Genomic DNA, 21,304 nt, shown 5'->3' with positions numbered 1-21,304 from the left:
TATTGCTACAGGGCTTTCATCATGAAAAGATGATGGATTTTATCAAATGCTTTTTTGTACATCTATTGAAATTATCATTTGCTTTTGTTTCCTTGCTTCTGTTATGTGAAGCATCACATTTACTGATCCATACACACTGAACCACTCTTGCATTCCTGGGATGACACCTACTTGGTTAAGATGTATGATCTTTTTAATGATGTTTGCATTCTGTGTGCCTGTATTTTTTTCATCTATGTTCATTACTGAGATTGGTCTACATCATCTTTTCTGAGTGAGCCCTTGTCTGATTTTGGAATCAGGGCAATGCTAGCTTCCAGGAACGGCTTTGTGAGTACTTGTTCTCTTTTGATTTCACTAAACAGTTTCAAGAGTATCAGCATTAGGTCTTCCCTGAAGTTCTTATAGAATTCAGCAGTGGCTCTACTGTACTCCGAGATTTTCTTAGTTGGAAGGATTTATTATTATTACTGTTGTTGTTGCTGCCACTGCTGCTGCAATTTCATTTTCTCTTGGTGAATTATTCAGGGTTTTTATATCTTCTTGGTTGAGTTTTGATAATTTATGTGTGCAAAGAAATCCATCCACCTTTTCTGGCATCTCCAGCTTTTTGGAACACCGTTTTGCAATAATCTGTGTACACTTTTTCATCAATTGCATTGATTTAAGTCTTCTCTTGCCTTATTTTGATAAGATTAGCTAAGGATTTATTTTTTCTATTCTTTTCAAGAACTGGCTCTTGGATTCGACAATTCTTTGTACTGTGTTTTAGTCTCGATTTCATTAATCTCTGCCATGAACTTTATAATTTTCTTCCTTATACTAGCTTTGGGTTTGAATTGTGCTTATTTTTCTAGAGCCTTGGGGTATATCACTAGGTTATTTATTCAGTTTTACTCTGTTTTTGCGATGCAGCTTTCATAGGTATGAAATGCCTTAGGTCTCCTTTCTTTCTGCCCTGAAAGTTTTTGTGTGTTTGTACGGGCATTACTGTTTGATTCTAAGACGTGTCTAACTTCCTCCTTAATTTATTTTGTGATTCAGTGGTTACTCACTGCTCATTTGCCTTATTAATTTTATTATCTGTGTACTTGTATCTTCTTTGAGTTCTCTGAGCACCTTGATGATCTATTGTTTCATTCCCCTCTTTTATCATTTTGAATAATCCAACTAGGTGGCTTTGATTTCCACCCTCTCAGTGCCCCATGGATCAGCTTTGAAGAAGTTGGGAGTTTTTGCAGTTATTTCATTTTCTTTTTTTTTTTTTTTTTTTTTCTTTTGTGGAACCGGGGATTGAACTCAGATCCTTGCGTTTGCCAGTCAAGCATTTATCCTACTGAGCCGTCTCCCCAGCCCAGTTATTTCATTTTCAAACATTCCTTATCCTTTTTGTTTGTTTGTTTTAAGCTGAAATTTGTGGGTTAGCTATAATGGCAAGACTTCATTGCTAGTATAGAGATGTTTTCAGTTAATGTTGGCTTTTCACTGACCCACTCTGAGTGTGGCTAATTATAGCCTTTGCCTCTGCCTCAAGATTGAACCACCTCTGTTAATTTGGGGTGGGAGGATGCAGTATAATTGGCTCTTCACCCAAGAATCCAGGAATGGATTAAAATATTGCTAGTGACCCAAAGGCAACCCAGATATGAGAGACAAGCAATTAATAGCTGCAACTCCTCCACCCTGGCCATGGCAACAGAATCAGCAACACTAATAGTGTCAGAAACAACTGCACATTGGCATGCCATAAGAACTGATGATGTAAATAATGTAAAACGCTCAATGAGTTCACACATTATCCTTGCACAGGGGCCAATTCAGTGTATGAGCTGCTGAATCAACCGCTGTGCTGCTAAATTGAACCAAATTAGCTTTATTTTCGACATAGGTAAACACTGGGAAAGCCAGACCATTTTGTATAGTTCTGGCAATACAAGTCCACATTCACACTGGAGCACCACACACGTCTGAAAGGTCTGTCTTGATCATAAAATTTAAAGAATACATTACTCAGTGATGAGACATGAAAAAAAGTCACGGTCAGCTGCCACTCGAACCAGATGAGGCTCAGGTTGCCATAGACAGAACTAACTAACTACTGCAGTCTAATCCAGGAAGGCCACATTGGACTGTCCCAAAATGTGTTTCAGTTGACTATGAAAAGACTAGAGCTCCGTTTTTCCTTAGCCAGTATTCTTCACCACATTCACCACACAAAGTTTCCAGTGATGCCATAATTTCACTAAAAGAAAAAGCAATGTTCTTGCATCTTAAACAAAGCAATGTTATTCAGAACTCAAAGTACCTTTTAATTGAAATAAATGCCACTGAGCGCTTTTGAGATTGCTGGACTTTTTGGGGTTCTCAGACACTGATGCACCAAAAAAGGAATATACCTATAACTTAAAATTATCTGTCCCTCTGCATTACTATAGTTCTGTTGTCTCTTTGTAGTAAGTTTTAGTCTAACAATACCAACTCAAATACATAGTTTTTCATATATCATTTTTATATATATTTAGTTTGTATATATAATCTTTATTTTAAATTCAATCACTCATGAAAAAAATTTGGTTTTGGTTTTTTGCGACAGGATCTCACTTCATAGCTCAGGTTAGCATTGACTCACTATGTAGCCCATGCTGGTCTCACACTGGAGGCAGTCCTCTGCCTTAGCCTCCCAAGTGCTGCAATCACAGGTGTGTCCCACCATGCTTGACTCGCTCATGAAATTTCCAGTATAATTATTTAAAAAGCAGAGAATTATACATCTGTTGATACTTTTTAAATTTTATTCCATATATTTGTATAGTATATAATCAAAAATAAAACTTTTACAAATAAAAATACAATATAAGTGAAAAGATGACAATTCAGGAAAATATGATTCATTTTATCTTTATAGATATAATAAGAGGAGCTACAATACTGTCAAGAAGAATGGGAGGGGCCAGGGAGATGGCTCAGGGGAATAAGCACTTCCCTGGCAAGCACAAGGGCCTAAATTCAATCCCTGGTTCCACCAAAAAAACCCCACAAGAACAATGGGAGAGGGCCAGGGATATAGCTCAGTGGCACAAGCACTTACCTGGCAAGAGCAAGGATCTGAGTTTGATTCCTCATACAAAAAAAAAGTGTACAAAAACGCAGAAATGTCCATCTTTATAATAATAAGATAATTACAATGTACCTGATATTTGTGTTGTTGTTTTTTTTTAATACCACATAGTCAACTAGAATTGTAATTCCCTCAGAACACTGAAGTAAACATAAACAATAGGATTGTTCCTCTTCTTACTCTCAGGAATTGTTTTAACTTAAATAAAAAAATTTTATTCTGGGTGTATGTCCTATTTGCATCTTAAATTGCAAGAAATTTTTACAAAATACCACTTCCTAATGAACATTTTAACTTGCCGTCAGCTTAACTGTCTTTGAAGACAACATGGTTTTGGAGGAAAGAAAGAAGACTAAACTATCCTTATGGCCTGTGGCACAAAGGATGTCAAATTTTGGAGTTTGAATAGACCTGGAGATGTTCTAATTCAAATCCTTGTGAGAGGACGTGACTCACCCCTTTAAGAATACAAACAACATGAGGATAGGACTATAAATTATAAATTATGTTCTCATGTCTGCAGCTGTACAATATTATGACAACATGATCTTAATAATACTCAGCAAGTAGATAGATAAATTCTAAAAGCTTTTGGAGCTGTTCTTGGGAGGAAGATTCCTTATCATGAAAATCATTCCTAAACTGAGCAGGTGGTATACTCCTCTAATCCCAGGTCCTGGAGAGGTTGAGGCAGGAAGACAGGAAGTTTGAAGCCAGTTTGGGCAATATAAAAGGAACTTGTCACAAAATAAATTTTTAAAATTGCTTGAAGTGTTGTTTAGTAGTACAGTAGAGCACTTGCCTACAATGTGTGAGGCCCAGTTTCAATTCCTAGTATTGAAGAAAAAACCAATCTATCTCATATGAACTTCTCTAAATTTATGATACAATGTTTTCTCTAAATTAGCATTTAAGTATGTGAATATTTAATATATTTCTTATTTTTTATTTATGTAATAAAATGTACAATGCAAGTCTACCTACTTAAATTTCTGTACAGTACACTATTGTCAACTATTATCAGCAATGTTGTCCAGCAAAAATCTAGAATTTTCCCATCTTGAATATCTGCAAATCAATCCCTTCTGAACAACAGCTCCTGCCCCTGTCCACCATTATTCAACTGTCTGCTACTAGGAGATAGACAGTGGGCTAGATAGCTCATGAGTAGAATCTTTGCTTAAAAAGTGATTACAAGGGGCGGGGGAGATGGCTTAGTAGAATAAGCCCTTCCCTGGCAAGCGCAAGGGCCTGAGTTCAATCCCCAGTTAAAAAAAAAAAAAAAAAAAAAAAGATTACAATGGAATATGTATATATACAAAGTTCCAAGATAAATATCATTGTTATATATTGTAAGTATATGCTAATTAAAACAACTATAAGATAACAGCAATCAAAACAAAAGCAGAATCCTAAGTACTGCTTCATTTCTATTCATGTACTTTCTCCTACTGAAACATGTAAGCAATCGACCCTTACTTTCTCTCCAACTCTGTCTTATAGTTTCCAGGTTTTCAAGGTCAACTAAAATAAAGAAATGAATAAATTATCTCTTTAACTTTTAAAAAAAGTGGGACTCTTGCGTTGTTGGCGAGGAGGTTGGAAAAGAGGATGTGACTGGCTCAAGGAGGCGTGATTAATTGTTTCACTCTGATAAATTCATTTCCAGAGGAGATTTGCACCCTGGTTATTGCTGAGACTTTTCCTGAAGACGCAGGGATCTTCACCTGCTCAGCAAGAAACGAGTTCGGATCAGTGACCAGCACTGCCCAGCTGGTCGTCACCTCAGGTATGTGGGGAGTGAAGAGCGGCTGGCTTCCGCTCTGCCTCGCGTGCTTCGCTCCCGCGGGAAGCAACTGTTCCAGGTAGCTTGTCAGCGGTTCGGAATCCTGGCTGCCACTCCAGGAGTTTCTAGAACAATCGGACGTTTCATCAGAAAGCACAAGGCTGTCGGGGAGGAGAGTGGGAAGGGGTGGGACTGGAGGCTACAAGCAAGACAAGGACAGCGGAACAACTGAGTACTCTGGGGGTGCTTGTTTAAATAGTGCCACCTTGGTCCAGGAGAAAAAGGAGCTGGTTTCCAAACATCTTCGTGGTGATTTAGGATCGCATTCACCTCAGAAGGTCACCAAATCGGAGGTGCAGCCTCTGTTCTCAGTGGTGGAAACCTGTGAAATCTGTACTAGTTTTACAAGTACACCATTGTCTAATCCTCCATTGGAACTTCTGAAAAGTTCATCGGAGATAAATCTGGTGTAATTCGGAAGAACTGTGCAAGTCTTAAAAATCAAATTTCATTGATGGTATAACTCATGACAGTATATAACTTTACTATGAAAAATAAAGCAATATATTCCAGTATTAAAACCAATATTTAAAAACATATGTAGGGGGGCCGGGGAGATTGTTCAGTAGAATAAGCACTTGCCTGGCAAGCGCAAGGGCTTGAGTTCAATCCCCGGTTCCGAAAATAAATAAATAAATAATAAAAACATATGTAGGGACCAGTGAGATAGCTCAGCAAACTATGCACTTACTTAAGTAAGGGCAGGGACCGGGGTTCAATTCTCAGCACCACAAGCTGTACCAGCCCTGCCTGAGCTGTGTAGTGAGACTTTGTACCACATACATAAAAATTAAAAAGTTGACAAAAATATATAGACATTTTCTAAATTCAAAAATCACTAGAGAATGAAATATGAAACAGCTTCTTATTTAATTAATTTACCTATTTAGTTGACTGCAAAATTTGAAAAAAATAAAATAAAATATATATATGCTTCAGGAAAAGAGGAACTTATACAAATATTTTAATACTAAATTTATTGAGACATCATGAAAAATATAAGTTACCTTTGGCCTCTGCAATTCCAAGAGGTGCTCGAAGTGGTGGCCATTAACTCCTATTTATTAATACAATGAACTGCTGCTTAGGTAACCTTGGTCGTTGCCATTACTGCACATGCATTTTCAGTTTCTTCTCTCAGAGCCAGCCACGCTATGAGTTTTCTGCTATATACAGTATCCTCTAGGGTCCCCAGTACATGGGTAATGCCAACTGTTGAAAAAAATACCGAACAATTTTCCTTTTCCTGAAGTGTGTATACTATTGCTGTGAAGCTTCCCATTAGCTTGTGCTGATGTCCTCATCTCTGTTGATAATTGCACAAAGACTTTTTAAATATCTCTTTGAGTCTACTGTGTAAGTCGTAGTTCACACTGTAAGGAATAAACCAGTCGTTTCAACAGACTTTAGGAGCACAATTGAATTGCCTTTGATTCCTAGAAGAGGAAGAACCTGGGGCTAGGTGGCAGCAGAGGCACAAGCAGAACTGCTTGGGGATGTTAAGAGTACCAGTTGCAAAGGCTTTTTTATCTGAAGAGTAGAAATTCAGTTTACCTTAGTGAAGAAATAGTTTAATGGATGAGCTCTGTAAGTGGTCAAGGGTACCACCAAGGTTGTAACAGGAGCTGTCTAGTAGGAAGTGAGCCAGTATTTTGATTCTGAGTTGGCTTGAAGACTTTCCTATCAAACAGCCTCAGCAACCCTGCAGTGTTCAACAGCACGATTGGGCCCTGGGTTGCAGGGGCTAACATTGGTGTGTAACATTCTGTTTCTTTTGGGGGAAATCTATGGTAACCCCAACATAATCAATCAACACTTTCAGCTTTCTGGTCACTTCAGTAAACATTTCTGGGAGCATGGAAGGAGCTCTGCTGGGCTCTGGACAAGGTGGGGACCCAAAGACTAGATCTCAAGATACGTTCATTCTGTTGAAGGGAAAATTTTTTTTAAAACCTCTTAAACTGAGGTGTGGTTGGGGCAGTCATTTGATGTGAAAAAATATTGTTCTATGAGACTGTGACACATTTCACTTGAAGTTATGTCTATGTGCTTCAGGAAAAGAAGAACTTCCACAAACATTTTAGTACTAAATTTATTGAGACATCATGAGATTAATACAAGTTACCTTTGGCCTCTGTAATTCCAAGAGGTGTTCTAAGCGGCTCAGCTCTACCTCCTTAGCTCTAAAATAGAAAGGATCCACATAAAACCTTTATAGCTTGAGCTACTGTTGTGGACAAAAACAGGTAGGATATTCCATTGGATCCATGGGCTAAAAAGTGAAAGGCCAAAACATTGGTTGAGACTGTTTGTGCTGCCATTGTTTTTTAACTGAGTCTTGTATTTAGCTGTCCTTTAAAACTTGCTAATGAATCAGTTGGCAGGTAATGTCTCCACTTGTGAGCTCAGCCTGGAAATGAGACACGTAGCAGTCCCTCAAAGCAAGCTTAGAAGACCTGGGCTTCTGTGTCCAGAACCAGCAGCACACACCTCTTCTCTAATGACAGGACACAGGGGTTCTTAGAACTCTGACTGTGTGAAAATTACCTTTTGAACTAATAGCATCTTATTCTTTTTTCTCTCTTTCCCCTCCTTAGCCAACACAGACAGCTATAGTTACAATGAAATAGGAAAATCCAACAACGATCAGTTCCCACATTTTCCACCTCCCCCTCCAACCTTGGAGACAAATTCCTTTGAGTTGGCTTCCAAGAAACCACCTGAGATCCAGCAGGTGAATAGCCCTGGTTTTGGACTCAGTATGGCAGCCCTTCAAATGCATTTCAATTCTTCCGAGAGGGAAACTAATGGAGTCCATCCCAGCCATGGAGTAAATGGACTGATCAACGGCAAAGCTAACGGAGGAAATAAGTCTCTACCAACACCAGCTGCCCTGCTTTCACCGACTAAGGAGCCACCACCTCTGTTTGCCAAACCAAAACTGTGAGTGCTGCTGCATGGTTTTATAATTCTTTCCATATTGCTGCTTAATTTCCTCTCTCTTTAGAAAAAAAGCTTTTGCTTGGATTCAACTTTGTGGTAAGTTACTCCTTCTTTAGGCAAGTTGTCCCCGAGTGATGCAGCCCTGCTGCTAAGTGGGGTCCTTGAAAAATATAAAAGATACCTAAAAATAAAGACAGTGAGTGAGAAGCTTAGTTAAACCTGCCCTTTGCTAAAAGTTGTGGCTGTGAAAATATCTGTGAGTGCCGTGGCCTTTTGCAACCACGCCCCAGTCAGGACAGAAAGGGGAAACTCCTTTCGGCCTTCTCCAAAAGCATTGCCAAGTGGTTTAAACGTAGGAATCAGAAAGGAGATCTGATACAGACAAGAGGACAAAAAGAAAAGGGTGGGAATTCAACATGCAGGTCCCCCAAGGGGAGTGAAACCAGAGATGGTTAGGCTCTTCGGGTAGAAGAGGGCCCTCAATCACACAAGCTGCTTGACTTCAGAATTCCGCGGAGCTACGTAGTCCACCTTCATATGTGATTTCCAGTATTTTCTTAGGATGATAAACCTTGCATGGCTGTTTCCATTGGCACCACACAGCAGGGGACTGTTACGAATGGAGCCATTACAGTGTCAGAGAGAGACAAAAATCCATTAACTCAAAAGGTTCTCTCATAGTGTAACAGACCTTGAATTACTGCCCTGGCAGAGGTCAGGGGAACTGTAAGAGTTGTGTTGAATGTGTATGTATTCTACTAGGTCACATTTCCATGAGAATGAATTTTCCAGAATGTGGGAAAGCACCTTCTATTTCTGCATGATATCTGATGTTTTTGACTTGGGACAGGAAGGATTTCTGGAAAATAGGAATTCTTCTTTGTCTTCTTAGTACTGCACCATCAGTTGCCTTTTCTATGTTCAGCTCATTTGTTAGAGATATTAAAATGTGTAAGATTCTCAAAACAGAGAATGCCTTGTGTCTGGATATCATCTTATTGTTTATTTCGTGAACATCAGTAGACTACCAGAGTAGCAAAACAGCTCAAAGCACTCCATTAGCTAAGAAATAGGCAGGAAATTTTATACAAATACATGTCTGGATAATCTTCCGTTGCAGCTTTCTATCACCGCCCCACAGTTAAGTTTGTTTTCTGTTCTAGCTTATTTTTAAGGCAGTAGGGCTACTGACCAAGTCTGTGTATGCCAGAGTAATAGGTGAGCACTTAAGACCTGCGTTCGAGGCCCACCAAAAGCCTAAGCAGGTAAAATGAGCTAAAACGTAGCAGCAATAAAAGAGATTTACACTCTTAGAGCACCAGCCATAAAATTAATTGGCCCTGCTGGCTTCTTTCATCTTTCCATTTTGAATATATATTTGCAATGCTTTTAATGAAACAAGGTACCTGTTCTCCTGGGAAAGAAAGGATGAATGTATTTAATGAGTAGGACTTGACTGTGCTCTTGATTAAGTTAAGTGTATCTACTATAATGACCATCATAAATTGAATATAAATCGTAGATGGGTAAACATGAGGAGCTGTTAACAGGCATTTACAACCTTCCTTATCTCAGGCATTTCAACAGCTCTTCAGCTCTTAGCCCTCTGTAGTGATGCTGTGGGTGGAGAGGGTTATACTTACAAAGGACAGACAAAACAATTCTGTGGTTATTAAGAGAATGAGTGGATTTAGCACAAGTTTGAAGAGTGACATCATTATTTGCTTATGAGTCAGATTTTCAAGGTAAAATAAGATGCAGGAAAAGGGATCTTTAGTGTCGGAGACCAAATACTGAAGAAATCACTCTTCCGTAAAGAGGAAATTTAGGAAAAAAGAGCAGGTGCCTAATATAAACCCTGGTACTTTGAAATACATTTACATGTTTCAGATTGACCTACTATTTATTTCCTAAAATCTTTGTGTGTTTAGGTATTTTCCTACAGTATCAGTTAATTGTTTTCTTATTGCATAAAGTACCTGCTGTTTAACTAGGTAGAAAATAACGATTCTAATATATATTAAATTTTCCATTTTCCTATGATTTATAACTTACTGGGTTGATTTTAATTACAAAATAAATGGAATTTGATGTGAGAATTCAGATAATACAAACAGAATTAAAGAAACAGTTCTTACTCTCTGCTTTCTCCTCCTCAAACTCACAAGGTGACCTGTGCCATTGGTGTGTTCTGAGGTTCTGGGGTTCCAATCTTTCTCTGTTATTGATGTGGGGGAAAAAGACTCCCCACCTGAAAGCTACTTGGGACAAGTTCATGTTCTCTAAAACTGAAGAGTGAATTCTAGGAACAATGGAGGGGGTAAGTAAGAGCAGAGCATAATTATTGGAGGAAAGAAAGCTTCTGTCCAAAAGGGGAACCAAAGGGGACTTGAGCAGGTTACCAAGGCATCTGTCTTTTCTAAGGATTTTTATAGAGCAAAACCAGGAGGTGAGGAGGGTCTGAGGGTGAGAACTCACTAGGTGAGCATGAGGTGGGACAAAACTATAGCCAACCAATAAGATTACAAGCACGATTGCTCAGATAAAATTGATGAGATCAGGATCAAATGGGGAAGTGAGTCATGTAGCAAGCCAGCAAGAATACTGACCTGGGGCTTTTCCTGTAGGGGGTTGGATTAGTGACCTTTTGTTTCCTTTTTAAAGTGATAGAGACCTATTTAGAATATCAATGCCTGATGTTTACCTTTAGAGAGGTAATCCTTTGTCTCATCTCTTGTCTTGAGGTCTGGCCCACAGCGGGGGTGTCTGTCTCCCAAAGTTGCAGGGTCCTGTCTTCCCTACTGGCTCCTTCTGAGGGCCCAGCCCTGTCTGACTGGGTTAGATAGTGTTTCTATCTAACTCAGCTGCCTACCACATTATCAGGATCACTCAGGAAAAGATTCGCTCATTGTTTAGAACATTGTATGAATTAATGGGGGAAATACCATGAAATGACAGCGGCAAATAATATAGAATAATTAATGACTACAGGTAACAGCCAAGTAAAAAACTATTACACATGTGTTTCTTTTCATAGATTGGAAGAAAATGGTACTTTTGTGCCTCTTGTGGACAGCAGTGAAAAAAATAATTTGTTCTAATCTTTATTTCAAAACCCTATGATTATTTTTTTTTCAAGGAGAATTTTATTTTGGGGGGCTCTCTGTATTTCATGCATTTTCATCATCTGTAACCAAACTAGTAGGAAACAAATAGGAGGGGCAAGAAATCAGAACTGAAGTGCTTATTCTCATAATAAAGCTTAAAATGGTGTAGCATTGTGCGATTCCTGGGTGGGAACAGTTATTTTCAAAAAGAAAATCTCTGCAGTGTTTCGTCTCATACAGGTTCAATGCTGATCATGGGGAGAGAAAAAAACAAATTGATGGCTAATAGGAAGAGATGAAAATAGCATTAGCTCTTCGCTCTAAGTGTGGCCCCCAGCTCCTGTTATCAAGTAGAAATGCTCATCAGTAGATCGGCAAGCATCTTGCACGTCCCCTAGGTCTGTCATACTTGGCCATCAGGGTGAGTTTCTCCGCTCAGGATCCTGGAGGCGTGGTCACTGGACAGGGCCCCATAAGGTCTTCCCCAAAGAGGAGATGGGGACCACAACTCACCCCACACACAGTGTAGATTGTAGGCTCGCACCATGGAATAGCATTGTTGACTATGTCAGTGAGAGGAATAGAAAATTTTAGTAAGCAGAATCAAAGTACACACACAGAAAATGGGGTTTGGGAGAGGGGCCCTCAGGTCTGGGCTTGAGGGCTTGATACTGCCTCTAAATGTCCTCAGGACAGCCTGTCTGGGATGTGTATTCCTAGAGACTGTCAGGGTAACCCTTTAAAGGGCTGTGTGAGAATGCAAATCATCTGCATAGGTCTGAAGTTTATAGGTATGCTACCCACTTGATAACGAAGTTTCCTCGAGGGTGGAATCTGTGGATTTTGTGAATAAATACTGGAGAAGAGAGAGTTCAATTTACAAATGAAAAGGACGGGCCCAGTTTACAGCCTTATTGTATCTTTACGTCCCATAGAAAGCCTCCCCTCCCACAGTGAGTTTCCTAATAGGAAAAAAGGAATTGTAACAGTGGGACATTTCGGTTGTGCGCTGAAGCTGCAGATTTCTTTTTTTAATTAATAAGTTTTATTAGTACATTTTTATATATCATAATGATAATATTCATGGTATAGAATTTGTACTGTGTACAAATCTGTGTATGATATATCTTAATTTTTCTTTTTTCTTCTGCATTCCCTTCCTCTCCTTTCAACTCCTCTTGCCCTTCTTATTTATAAAAGCAGTTTCCATTTTTTCTTCTATTCTGTTTTTCCTTTTCCCTGCCTTTCTTTCCCCTCCTCATCCCTATTTCTCCTCATTTGAACATGTTCTTCCTATTTTACAATATCTACTCTACTTTTAAAGTCTTTATTAAAACTTTTGGTTTATGATGCCAGAAAAAAATATAATAATTTGTTTCACTTATAAGTATGATCTCAGGGGCCAGAGAGATGGCTCAAATGGAATAAGCACTTCCTTGGCAAGCGAAAGGGCCTGAGTTCAATCTCCAGTTCCGTCAAAAAAAAAAAAAATAAGTATGATCTCAAGGTCCAACGCTTTAGCTAGAAATGTTTCCACTTTATCCTTCTTTATGGCTAAGTAGAGAACATCCCACTTTTACCTATTCATCAGTTGAGGGATATTTGGGCTATTTCCAAGATTTAGCTATTACAAACTGCTATGAACGTGGGTATAGATATGGGTATGGATATATACATGCTGCTATAAATTTGGGTATAGATATATGTCTGTGGTGTGATGATTTTAATTCTTTTGGGGAGATACCAAGAAGAGGAATAACTGGATCCAATGGGACCTCTAGTCCTAGTTTTTGAGGCATCTCCACACTAATGTCCATAATGGTTGCACCAATGTGCACTACCACAAACAGTGGAGAAGAGTTCCTTTCACACCACAGCCCCTTCAGCGTTTATTATTGGCTGATTTCTTAACAATAGTCATTCTTTCGGGAGTAGGATGCAATCTCAGCATTCTTTCAATTTGCATCTCTGAAATGACCAATGATGTTGAACATTTTTTCATATATTTATTTACTACTCCATCTCTTCAGTTGAGTGGCATCTTTTTGTCTCAGATGGATATCTTTGGATTGGATCTTGAAATTTGGGGGCATTTTTTAAAAGTTCTTTATATATTCTAGCTATTAGTCCTTTATCTAAGGGACAACTGAAAAAGATTTTCCTACTCTGTGGGTTGTCTGTTCACTTTGTTGGTGGTTTCTTTTGCTGTGCAAAGCTTTTTAATAAGAGATCTCTGTTGTTGGCTCTATGTGATATTTCTTGTGTGATGGGTTTTATTTTTTAACAAAAATTTAATATGAGAAAGTCACACTTGGAGGTGGGGCATGAGTTTTTCAACTTTACTGTGTTGATAGGTTTTTAATTATTTAAACTAATTCCAAGGCATCCAACGTGATGGTACTGTTTCCTCTTACTACCGCCATTCCAGTGTTGTTCTGTTTCCCACTAGTTGCCATCTCCACATATTAATCTATCACAAGATTCATAAAGGGATCAAATGCTCACAATATTCCTTGGACATGTCTGCCACCATTCAGTTTTTTTTTGGCACAACCAGGGATTGAACTCAGGCCCTTGTGCTTGCCAGGGAAGTGCTTATTCCACTGAGCCATCTCCCTGGACCCTCCACCATTTATTTCAATGATAACTTCTTGTCTATAAGTTGTTTCAGCTCAGGAGGGTGAGCTTTGCTCATCTTGTCTAGTTGGTGGGCTCGGGGATCTGTGTGATGGGTTTTGTTCATAACATCTTCACTATACCTATGACTTCAAGAGGTCCACATACTCTGTCTTCCAGCAGATTGTGTTTCTCTTTTAATATTTAAAGTTTTTGACTCATTTCATTTTTTGTTTAATGCATAGCAAAAGATATAGGTCTGGTTTTAAGTCCTTGACAGGTAGAAATACAATTTTTCCAGCACTATTTATTAAGGAGGATATCTTTCTTCCAGTGAAAGTGTTTGACCCCTTTGATGAAGTTAAGGTGGCTGAACAGATTTGAATTTGTTTCTGTATCTTCTAGTCTATTTCTTTGATCTTCAGGTCTGTTTGTTTATTCCAAAACCATGCTGTTTTTATCAAAGCAGATTTATAGTACGATTTCAGGTCATGGATTGTGATATCCCCTGCCTTGCCTTTGTTGACCAGAATTGCTTTTGCTCTTTTAGGTCTCTTTTGTTTCCAAATGAATTTTAGAATTATAGTTTCTAATTCGGTGAGACGTGTTACTTGTATTTTGATGCATTAAATCTATGTAAAAATTTTGGAAGTATAGCTATTTTCACTAGACTGATTCTTCCTACCCAAGAACAAAGAATGCCTTTCCATTTTTTCATATCTTCTTGAAACTCCTTTTACAGAGTATTGTAATTTCCAGTGTAAAGGTCTTTTACCTCCTTTGTTATGAGGTATTGTCAGTTCCTACGTATTTCATTCTTGTGAATGCTATTGTGAAAGGAGTTGTTTCCCTAATTTCTTTCTCAGTGAATTTGTTATTTGTGTACAGAAATGCTATTGAGAGGGGCTGGTGAGATGGCTCAGTGGTCTAAAGCACGTACATAGAACAAGTGTAGCAAAAAAGCACAGGGACCACGGTTCAATCCCCCAGCACCACATGCCAGCCAGCCCGTCCCCTGGTGGGCTGAACTGGCCACACACACACACACACACACACACACACACAAATACATAAATAAATAAATAATAAAGCATTAAAAAAAAAAGAAATGCTATTGAGTTTTGTATGTTGACTTTTTTTCCAACTACACAACTCACTTTGTTTTTTGCATCTAGTCTTTGATGGAGTTTTTGACACTATTCTATATAGTGTCATGTCATCTACAAATTACGATAATTTGACCTCTTCCTTTCCTTTTATTATTATTTTTATTTCTTTCTCTTGACTAATTGTTCTGGTTAAAGTTTCCAAATTATATTTTAAAAAGAATGGTAATAGTGGAAATCCTTGTCTTATTCCTGATTTTAGAGTGAAAGCTTTCAGTTTTGGATCATTTAGTATAATGTTGGCTGTTGGTTTGTTATAGATAATTTTATCAGACTAAAATAAAGACCATGTAGTCTCTGTAAGGTTTTATTATGAATGAGTATTGAACTTTGTTTTTTTTTTTTAATTTTTTTTTTTGTGTGTGTGTGTGTGTGTGTGTGTGTGTGGCCAGCTCAGCCCACCAGGGGGCGGGGCTGGCTGGCAGGTGGTGCTGGGGGATTGAACTGTGGTCCCAGTGCTTTGCTAAGCTTGTTCTAAGTGGGTGCTTTAGACCACTGAGCCATCTCACCAGCCCGAGTATTGAACTTTGTCAAAAGCTTTTTCTACATCGATGGAGATGATAATGTGATTTTTGTTCTTGGCTCTGGTAACATGGTATATTACATTTATTGATTTGCATATGTTGAACCATTCCTGCATCTCTGGAGTGGATCCTACCTGGTAGGATTCATTGGGTATACACCTCTTGATGATTTGCTGCACTCTGTTTGCTAATGTCTTATTGAGGGTTTTTACTTCTCTGTTCAGTAGGGAGATCAGCCTGTAGCTCTTTTTTGATTGCATCCTTCTCTGGCGTGGGCATCGGCTAATGCTTGCTTCCAGGAATGAATCTGGGAGTATTGCAACCCTTTTAATTTCACTGATGAGTTTCAGCAATGGGAACATGAATTCATCTCTAAGTTTCTTGCAGAATTCAGTAGTGACTCCATCATGACTTGGGCTTTACTGTGTTGCTAGGTTTTTAATTATATCTTTAATTTCATTGATGATAATTGTTTATTTAGAATCTTTATATCTTCTTGATTCACCTTTGCTAATTCATATATATCTAAGAATCTGTCCATTTCTTCTGTTTTCTATCTTATTAGAATACAGTTCTTGAAGTAAGTATTAGTTATCTTCTAGATTTCTGCAGGATTCATTGTGAATTCACCCTTTACATTTGTAATTGCATAGATTTGAGCTTTTCCTTCCTTTTTTTGTTTGATACGGTTAGCTAAGGTTTGTGAATTTTATTTAATCTTTCAAAGAACTGACTCTACATGGCCTGGGGAGATAGCTCAGGAGAATAAGCGCTTGCCTGGCAAGCGCAGGGTCCTGAGTTCAATCCCTGGTACTGGAAAAAAAAAAAAAAAAAAAAAAAAAGAAACTTTGATTCATTGTTTTCTTAATGTCAACTGTATTAATTTTTACTCTGATCTTTACTATTTCCTTCCTCATATGAGCTTTGGGCTTCACTTGCTCTTCTTTTTCTAGAAGCTTGAGGTTCAATCTAGGCTATTAGCTATTAGTTGAGCTCATTCTCTTCTCCTGATGTGCAAATTTACAGTTATAAATTTCCTACATAGAACTGTTTTCACTGAGTCCCATGACTTCTCATATGTTATATTTGCATATCATCTAATTATAGAAACTGTCTGATTTCTTCTTTAATTTTATGTGTGACTCATTCAGTTGTTTGAAAGGGTGTTATTAAATTTGAATGTGCTTATGAATTTTTTGTGGGTATCTTTTGCAATTGATTCTCAATTTCAAGGCACTATGTTCTGACAATATGAATGGGATAATTTCAATTCCTTTTCATTTACTTAAGGACATTTTATGAGCTAGTATGTGGTCTATTTTGGAGAACATCCCATGTGCCACTAAGAAGAATGTGTATTATGATGTAGGGTGGAACACTTTGTAAACAAATAAACCATGTCTATTTGTTCAAAAATTTGGTTCAGTTCTGGTATGCCTTCATTAATTTTCTTTGTCCAGTTGATTTGTTTGTTTGTTATTTGTTTGTGACAATGGGTTATTGATGACCCCCATTATAATTGTATTAGTGTATGTTTGATTTTTCATCTCTATTAATATTTTTTTAATTTTATTTATTTATTTATTTGTGGGGTGTGTGTGTGTGTGTGTGTGTGGCCAGCTCAGCCCACCAGGGGGCGGGGCTGGCTGGCATGTGGTGCTGGGGGATTGAACCATGGTCCCTGTGCTTTGCTAAGCTTGTTCTAAGTAGGTGCTTTAGACCACTGAGCCATCTCACCAGCCCCTCTAATAATATTTGTTTAATATAGTAGTGTGTGCTGGTATATGGTGCATATATATTTATGACTCCTATCTATTATGTTTGAATTGTTCCCTTAACAAGGATTCAGTGACCCACTCTGTCTCTTTTAATCAATGTTGTCTTTAAAATCACTTTGTGTGCAAATTGGATAGCTGCTCCTCTACTCCGGCTATTTTCCAGGTATTTGTCACATGCTTTTTTTTATATATACTTTGAATTTCAGTCTATGCATTTATTTTTTAATTAAATGTGCTTCTTTTATGCAGCATATTTTTAGACCTTGTTTCTTGAGTTATTCTGCCAGACTATTTCTTTTGATTGGTGAATTCAGGCTTCTTTTACATATGTAGTTATAAATGATATATATTGATTTATCCTTGTCATGTTATTTCCTTATTGCTGGCTCCATTTCCCTCCTCTGTTTAATTGTTTTCCTTGTCTAGTGGGTTCATTCTGTTGAGATATATGGAGATGTAGTCTTCATTATCTCTGTATAGAATGTCCTTTAGAATTTTTTTTTTGTGTGTGTGGCCAGCTCAAACCCTGGGGTTGGGGCTGGTAGGACATGTGGGGCTGAGATCAAACCGTGGTCCTTCTGCTTACCTAAGCTTGCCTAGGCAGGCACGTTAGACCACTGAGCTATTTCTCCAGCCCCTTCAGAACATTTTAAAGTGCTGGTTTGATGGTTATGAATTTCTTCAGGTGTTCCTTGTCACAGAATATCTCATTTCTTCATCAGTTTTTAAAGAAAGTTTTGTGGGTTACATCAATCTTAGGTGGGGTTTGTTTTCTTTAAGGGGTTGAAATATTTCAGTTTACTCTCCTAAGTATTTGTGTCAAAATTTTTGCAGCAATTCTGATAGGCTTTTCTTTGTAAATGATTTGGGTTTTTTCTTTAGCAAGTTTTAGTATTCTGTTCTTGTGTTGAATTTCTGGGATCTTGACTATTATATGTAGATAATAATCTCCTGAGGTAGATTATTTTATCATGGCTAACTAGAGTTCTGTATGCCTCACTTCTCTGTATGTCAAATTCTTTTTTCATGCTTGGGAATTTGTCTGTCATGGAATCTGTGAACATGTTTTTTGAGTCATTTGCATTATCTCCTCCTCTGTCAGTTACTCTGACCAATCTTATGACATCCTTGGCATCATCTAGCAACTGTTGGATTGATTTTTGTGATCCTTTGTTATTTTTAAGAAATCTTCCTTTTCATGATGTTTAACCCCAGTCCTGTGTTTCATATCTCATATTCTATATATCTTGTTCATTCCACTGCACATACTTTCAGTGGAATTTTTAAACTTCTGCATGCGTGTTTGAATCTGCCTCATGGATTCTCTTTCTTTCTTATGTTGGGCATTCATGATTTCCATCATTTTCCTAAGTTACTTTATTTTTTATCACTATCTTCTAGATTCACTAATCATGCCCTCCATTATGGTCATCATCTCTGAAGTTATTTGAGACATTATTATTTTTTTTTTCCAGAACCGGGGATTGAACTCAGATCCTTGCGTTTGCCAGTCAAGCGCTTATCCTACTGAGCCATCTCCCCAGCCCCTGAGACATTATTTCTGATTTTATTTTTTTCCATAGACTCCTTAACCTGCTTTGTTATTTTTGCTGTTATCACTTCAGAGAGTTCAGGTGGATGGACTTTCAAGTTGTTCCACCTCATTGCCTCCTCAGTCTGCCTTTGGTGAGCTACAAGTCTGGAAATGCATCCTGCTTCTGTGTCTTTTCTTGCTTTTTTTTAGTTTAGGTCCTGCACTTATGCTTGTAAATTGTTTACCATGGGTATCTTTATTGCTAGTATGAAGAACCCTTAGGAAATGACTACTTCTCAGAGATGCCTTCCAGATATATCTTTCCTTTGAGGTTTTAAGGCTGTTGCAAGAGCTTACCTCTTCAAGTTACTGGGGATGAGAAATTGCTACCGATTTGGCCTAGTCCCTGGTTCTTTGGCACAGGCCTATCCTATTATTTATGACCCTTAGACAATCTCAGTCTTGGCATACAAGGAAGAACAAATGATTAGAGGAGTTATGTCATCTTTCCTAAGTTAGTACAATCAATAATAACAACAGCATGAAACATGCCCCAGGAAATGACAAACTATGGCAACTGTTACTATGCTACCTTCAACCATGTGGACAGGTTTTAATAAATAAGTAAATATGCACTCAATATGGCAATTTTACCCTCAAGGGAGAAAATTCAAAAGGGGATGGGGAAAACAGAGAAATTTAAAAAGAGAAAGGGATTAGAAGCAAGGCTGGAGATCAAAGTGGATTGCTAAGCTTTGGGAGCTAGTGTAAAAGAAGAAGAAGAAACAGAAAGAAGAAGAGAACTAAACTAACAACAAAAAAATAAAAAATAATGTTCTCTTTCATATAAACACAATAAAAAAAATCAAGAAAGGGAGAAATTAAAGAGCAAAGAAAGGAAGAAAAGCAGAGAAAAAAGTCTCCACTTCAGGGTATGTCTCTTTTTTCACCAGTTGACACAGCAGGCAGACAGAGCCCGGCTCCATGCTGACTGACTCCAGCAAGCCAGCAGTAGGATTATCATGAGCCCAACAAAGTGGGGCCTCAAGTTCCACTGAAGTTTAAGCTGCTTCTGGTTTCTGGCTGTGAGGCCTGGACCCAAGTTTTTCAGCCTAAAACACTTCAGGTGGGTTGTTCTAGGTCTAACTCAGCTATCTGCTGGCTTGATTTGTGCTCCCTGACCTCCTCCCAGCTTGAACTCAGCTTTGCCTCACCCTGATGCTTGGAGCCAATAGATGGAACCATCCTGCAGTTGCTCTGAGTTTGGTCTTCCATGAGCCCCTCTCCAAAATGACTGCCATCCAATCACCTTCTCCTGGGGGGCATCCAAATCCAAATAACTCACCAGCCACTACAGTCCATGGCATCTGCTGCCGCATTCCATTGGTGCATTCCTCAGTGATGCCTTAGGGTCAGCAGCAGTCACCCTGCTTCTGCAGGCTTGAGCTGACCCCCTGTACTGTGAGCCAGGCTCAGAGAGAAAGCTCCTCTTGCCATAGCCCCCCTCTGCATTGCAGCTTCTTTCTTCACTCTCCCCATGGGCTCTGATTCCTGCTTCAGGTCCTTGCTGGGTCCCACAAACCCACATTTATCCACCTTCTCTCCTTCATATAGCTATATTCTGTCATCTGCATCCAAATATTGGAGAGGCTTTTTCTCTGCTGCCATCCTGCCATCTTCATTTTCCTCATCTCTTTTCCATTTACCTTTATTTCTTTTATTCTGCTCCAGCATCAACTCCAGTTTCTGCATCTCCCACTATCTTTGCCTCTGACACTGTCCCTCAAGAGAAAGCTGAGTATAATTAAATGTCTTCAGCTTGGTGAGTACCAGGGACCCAGAACTCTAGATCTGGGGAACTGCTTTCCCACTTGCTATGGGGCCATGCGGTGCAGTCCTTACACAAGAAAACATCAAGAGAGTTGCTTTTGTGACTCAGTGACTGATACTCTTGACAGTCGACAGAAGTGGCAGCAGCATGCTTCAGTCATGTTTTCTCAGAGGAAGCACGGAGTGAAGAAGCAAAAACAAGCTGCTTGTTGTTGTAGTCTTTTCCTCATTCTGTGTGCACCAAATTGGGCTGCTCCCCTTTCTTACAAAAGATGCCTGAAGATGCAAAATAAACCTGTGGCTCAAGCCAGCCATGGTGACACACACTTGTACCCCCAGCTACTTAGAGACTAACATGAAACATCGAAAATTTGAGCCTGTCTTGTGCAACTTAGTAAGACCTTGTCTCAAAAATAAAATTTTACTTTTTATATTAGTTTTATTGAGAAAGAAGTAGCAATGAGATAGTTTCAAAACAGGTTTGTAGGACAGTTCAATAATTAATACATTGCATATTGTTGTCTTCATAGTAGTTATTTAGAGTACAAGATGCAGACATGATATCTCATTTTTTCATAATTTTATTGAGAAACAAATAGCAATGAGACAGTTTCAAACCAAACTGGTAGGCCAGTTTCAATAATTAACACATTGCATACTCTCTTCCTAGTGGTTAATTGCTGTACATGATATCTTATTTACAAACACCATTAGAACAAATCCCTCTATTCATTAAGATAATGTAACTATATATCTGTCCTAACCACTTTGAATACACAGATACAAAATGGACATTCATCTGTATCCCTTTTTTTTGTTAAGTTCCGTTATTTGAATATTAT

General features: G+C 38.4%; 1 protein-coding gene across 8 annotated transcripts in view; it reads left to right on the top strand.

The window, feature by feature from the left end:
• Nucleotides 1-21,304, top strand: part of Palld (palladin, cytoskeletal associated protein) — a 416,234-nt gene that overhangs the window by 197,151 nt on the left and 197,779 nt on the right. For all 8 annotated transcript variants that reach the window (XM_004640245.2, XM_023700093.1, XM_023700092.1 and 5 more), the window contains 2 exons: nt 4,788-4,907; nt 7,562-7,907. In XM_004640245.2, coding sequence (XP_004640302.1) covers nt 4,788-4,907; nt 7,562-7,907 — 466 coding nt within the window. The remainder of the gene's footprint in view (nt 1-4,787; nt 4,908-7,561; nt 7,908-21,304) is intronic.

Source organism: Octodon degus, unplaced genomic scaffold (assembly GCF_000260255.1).
Source record: "Octodon degus isolate 3935 unplaced genomic scaffold, OctDeg1.0 scaffold00121, whole genome shotgun sequence".
In the NCBI taxonomy this organism is placed as follows: domain Eukaryota; kingdom Metazoa; phylum Chordata; class Mammalia; order Rodentia; family Octodontidae; genus Octodon; species Octodon degus.
Note: the sequence above shows the minus strand (reverse complement) of the source record. Positions and strands in the feature narration are given on the sequence as shown.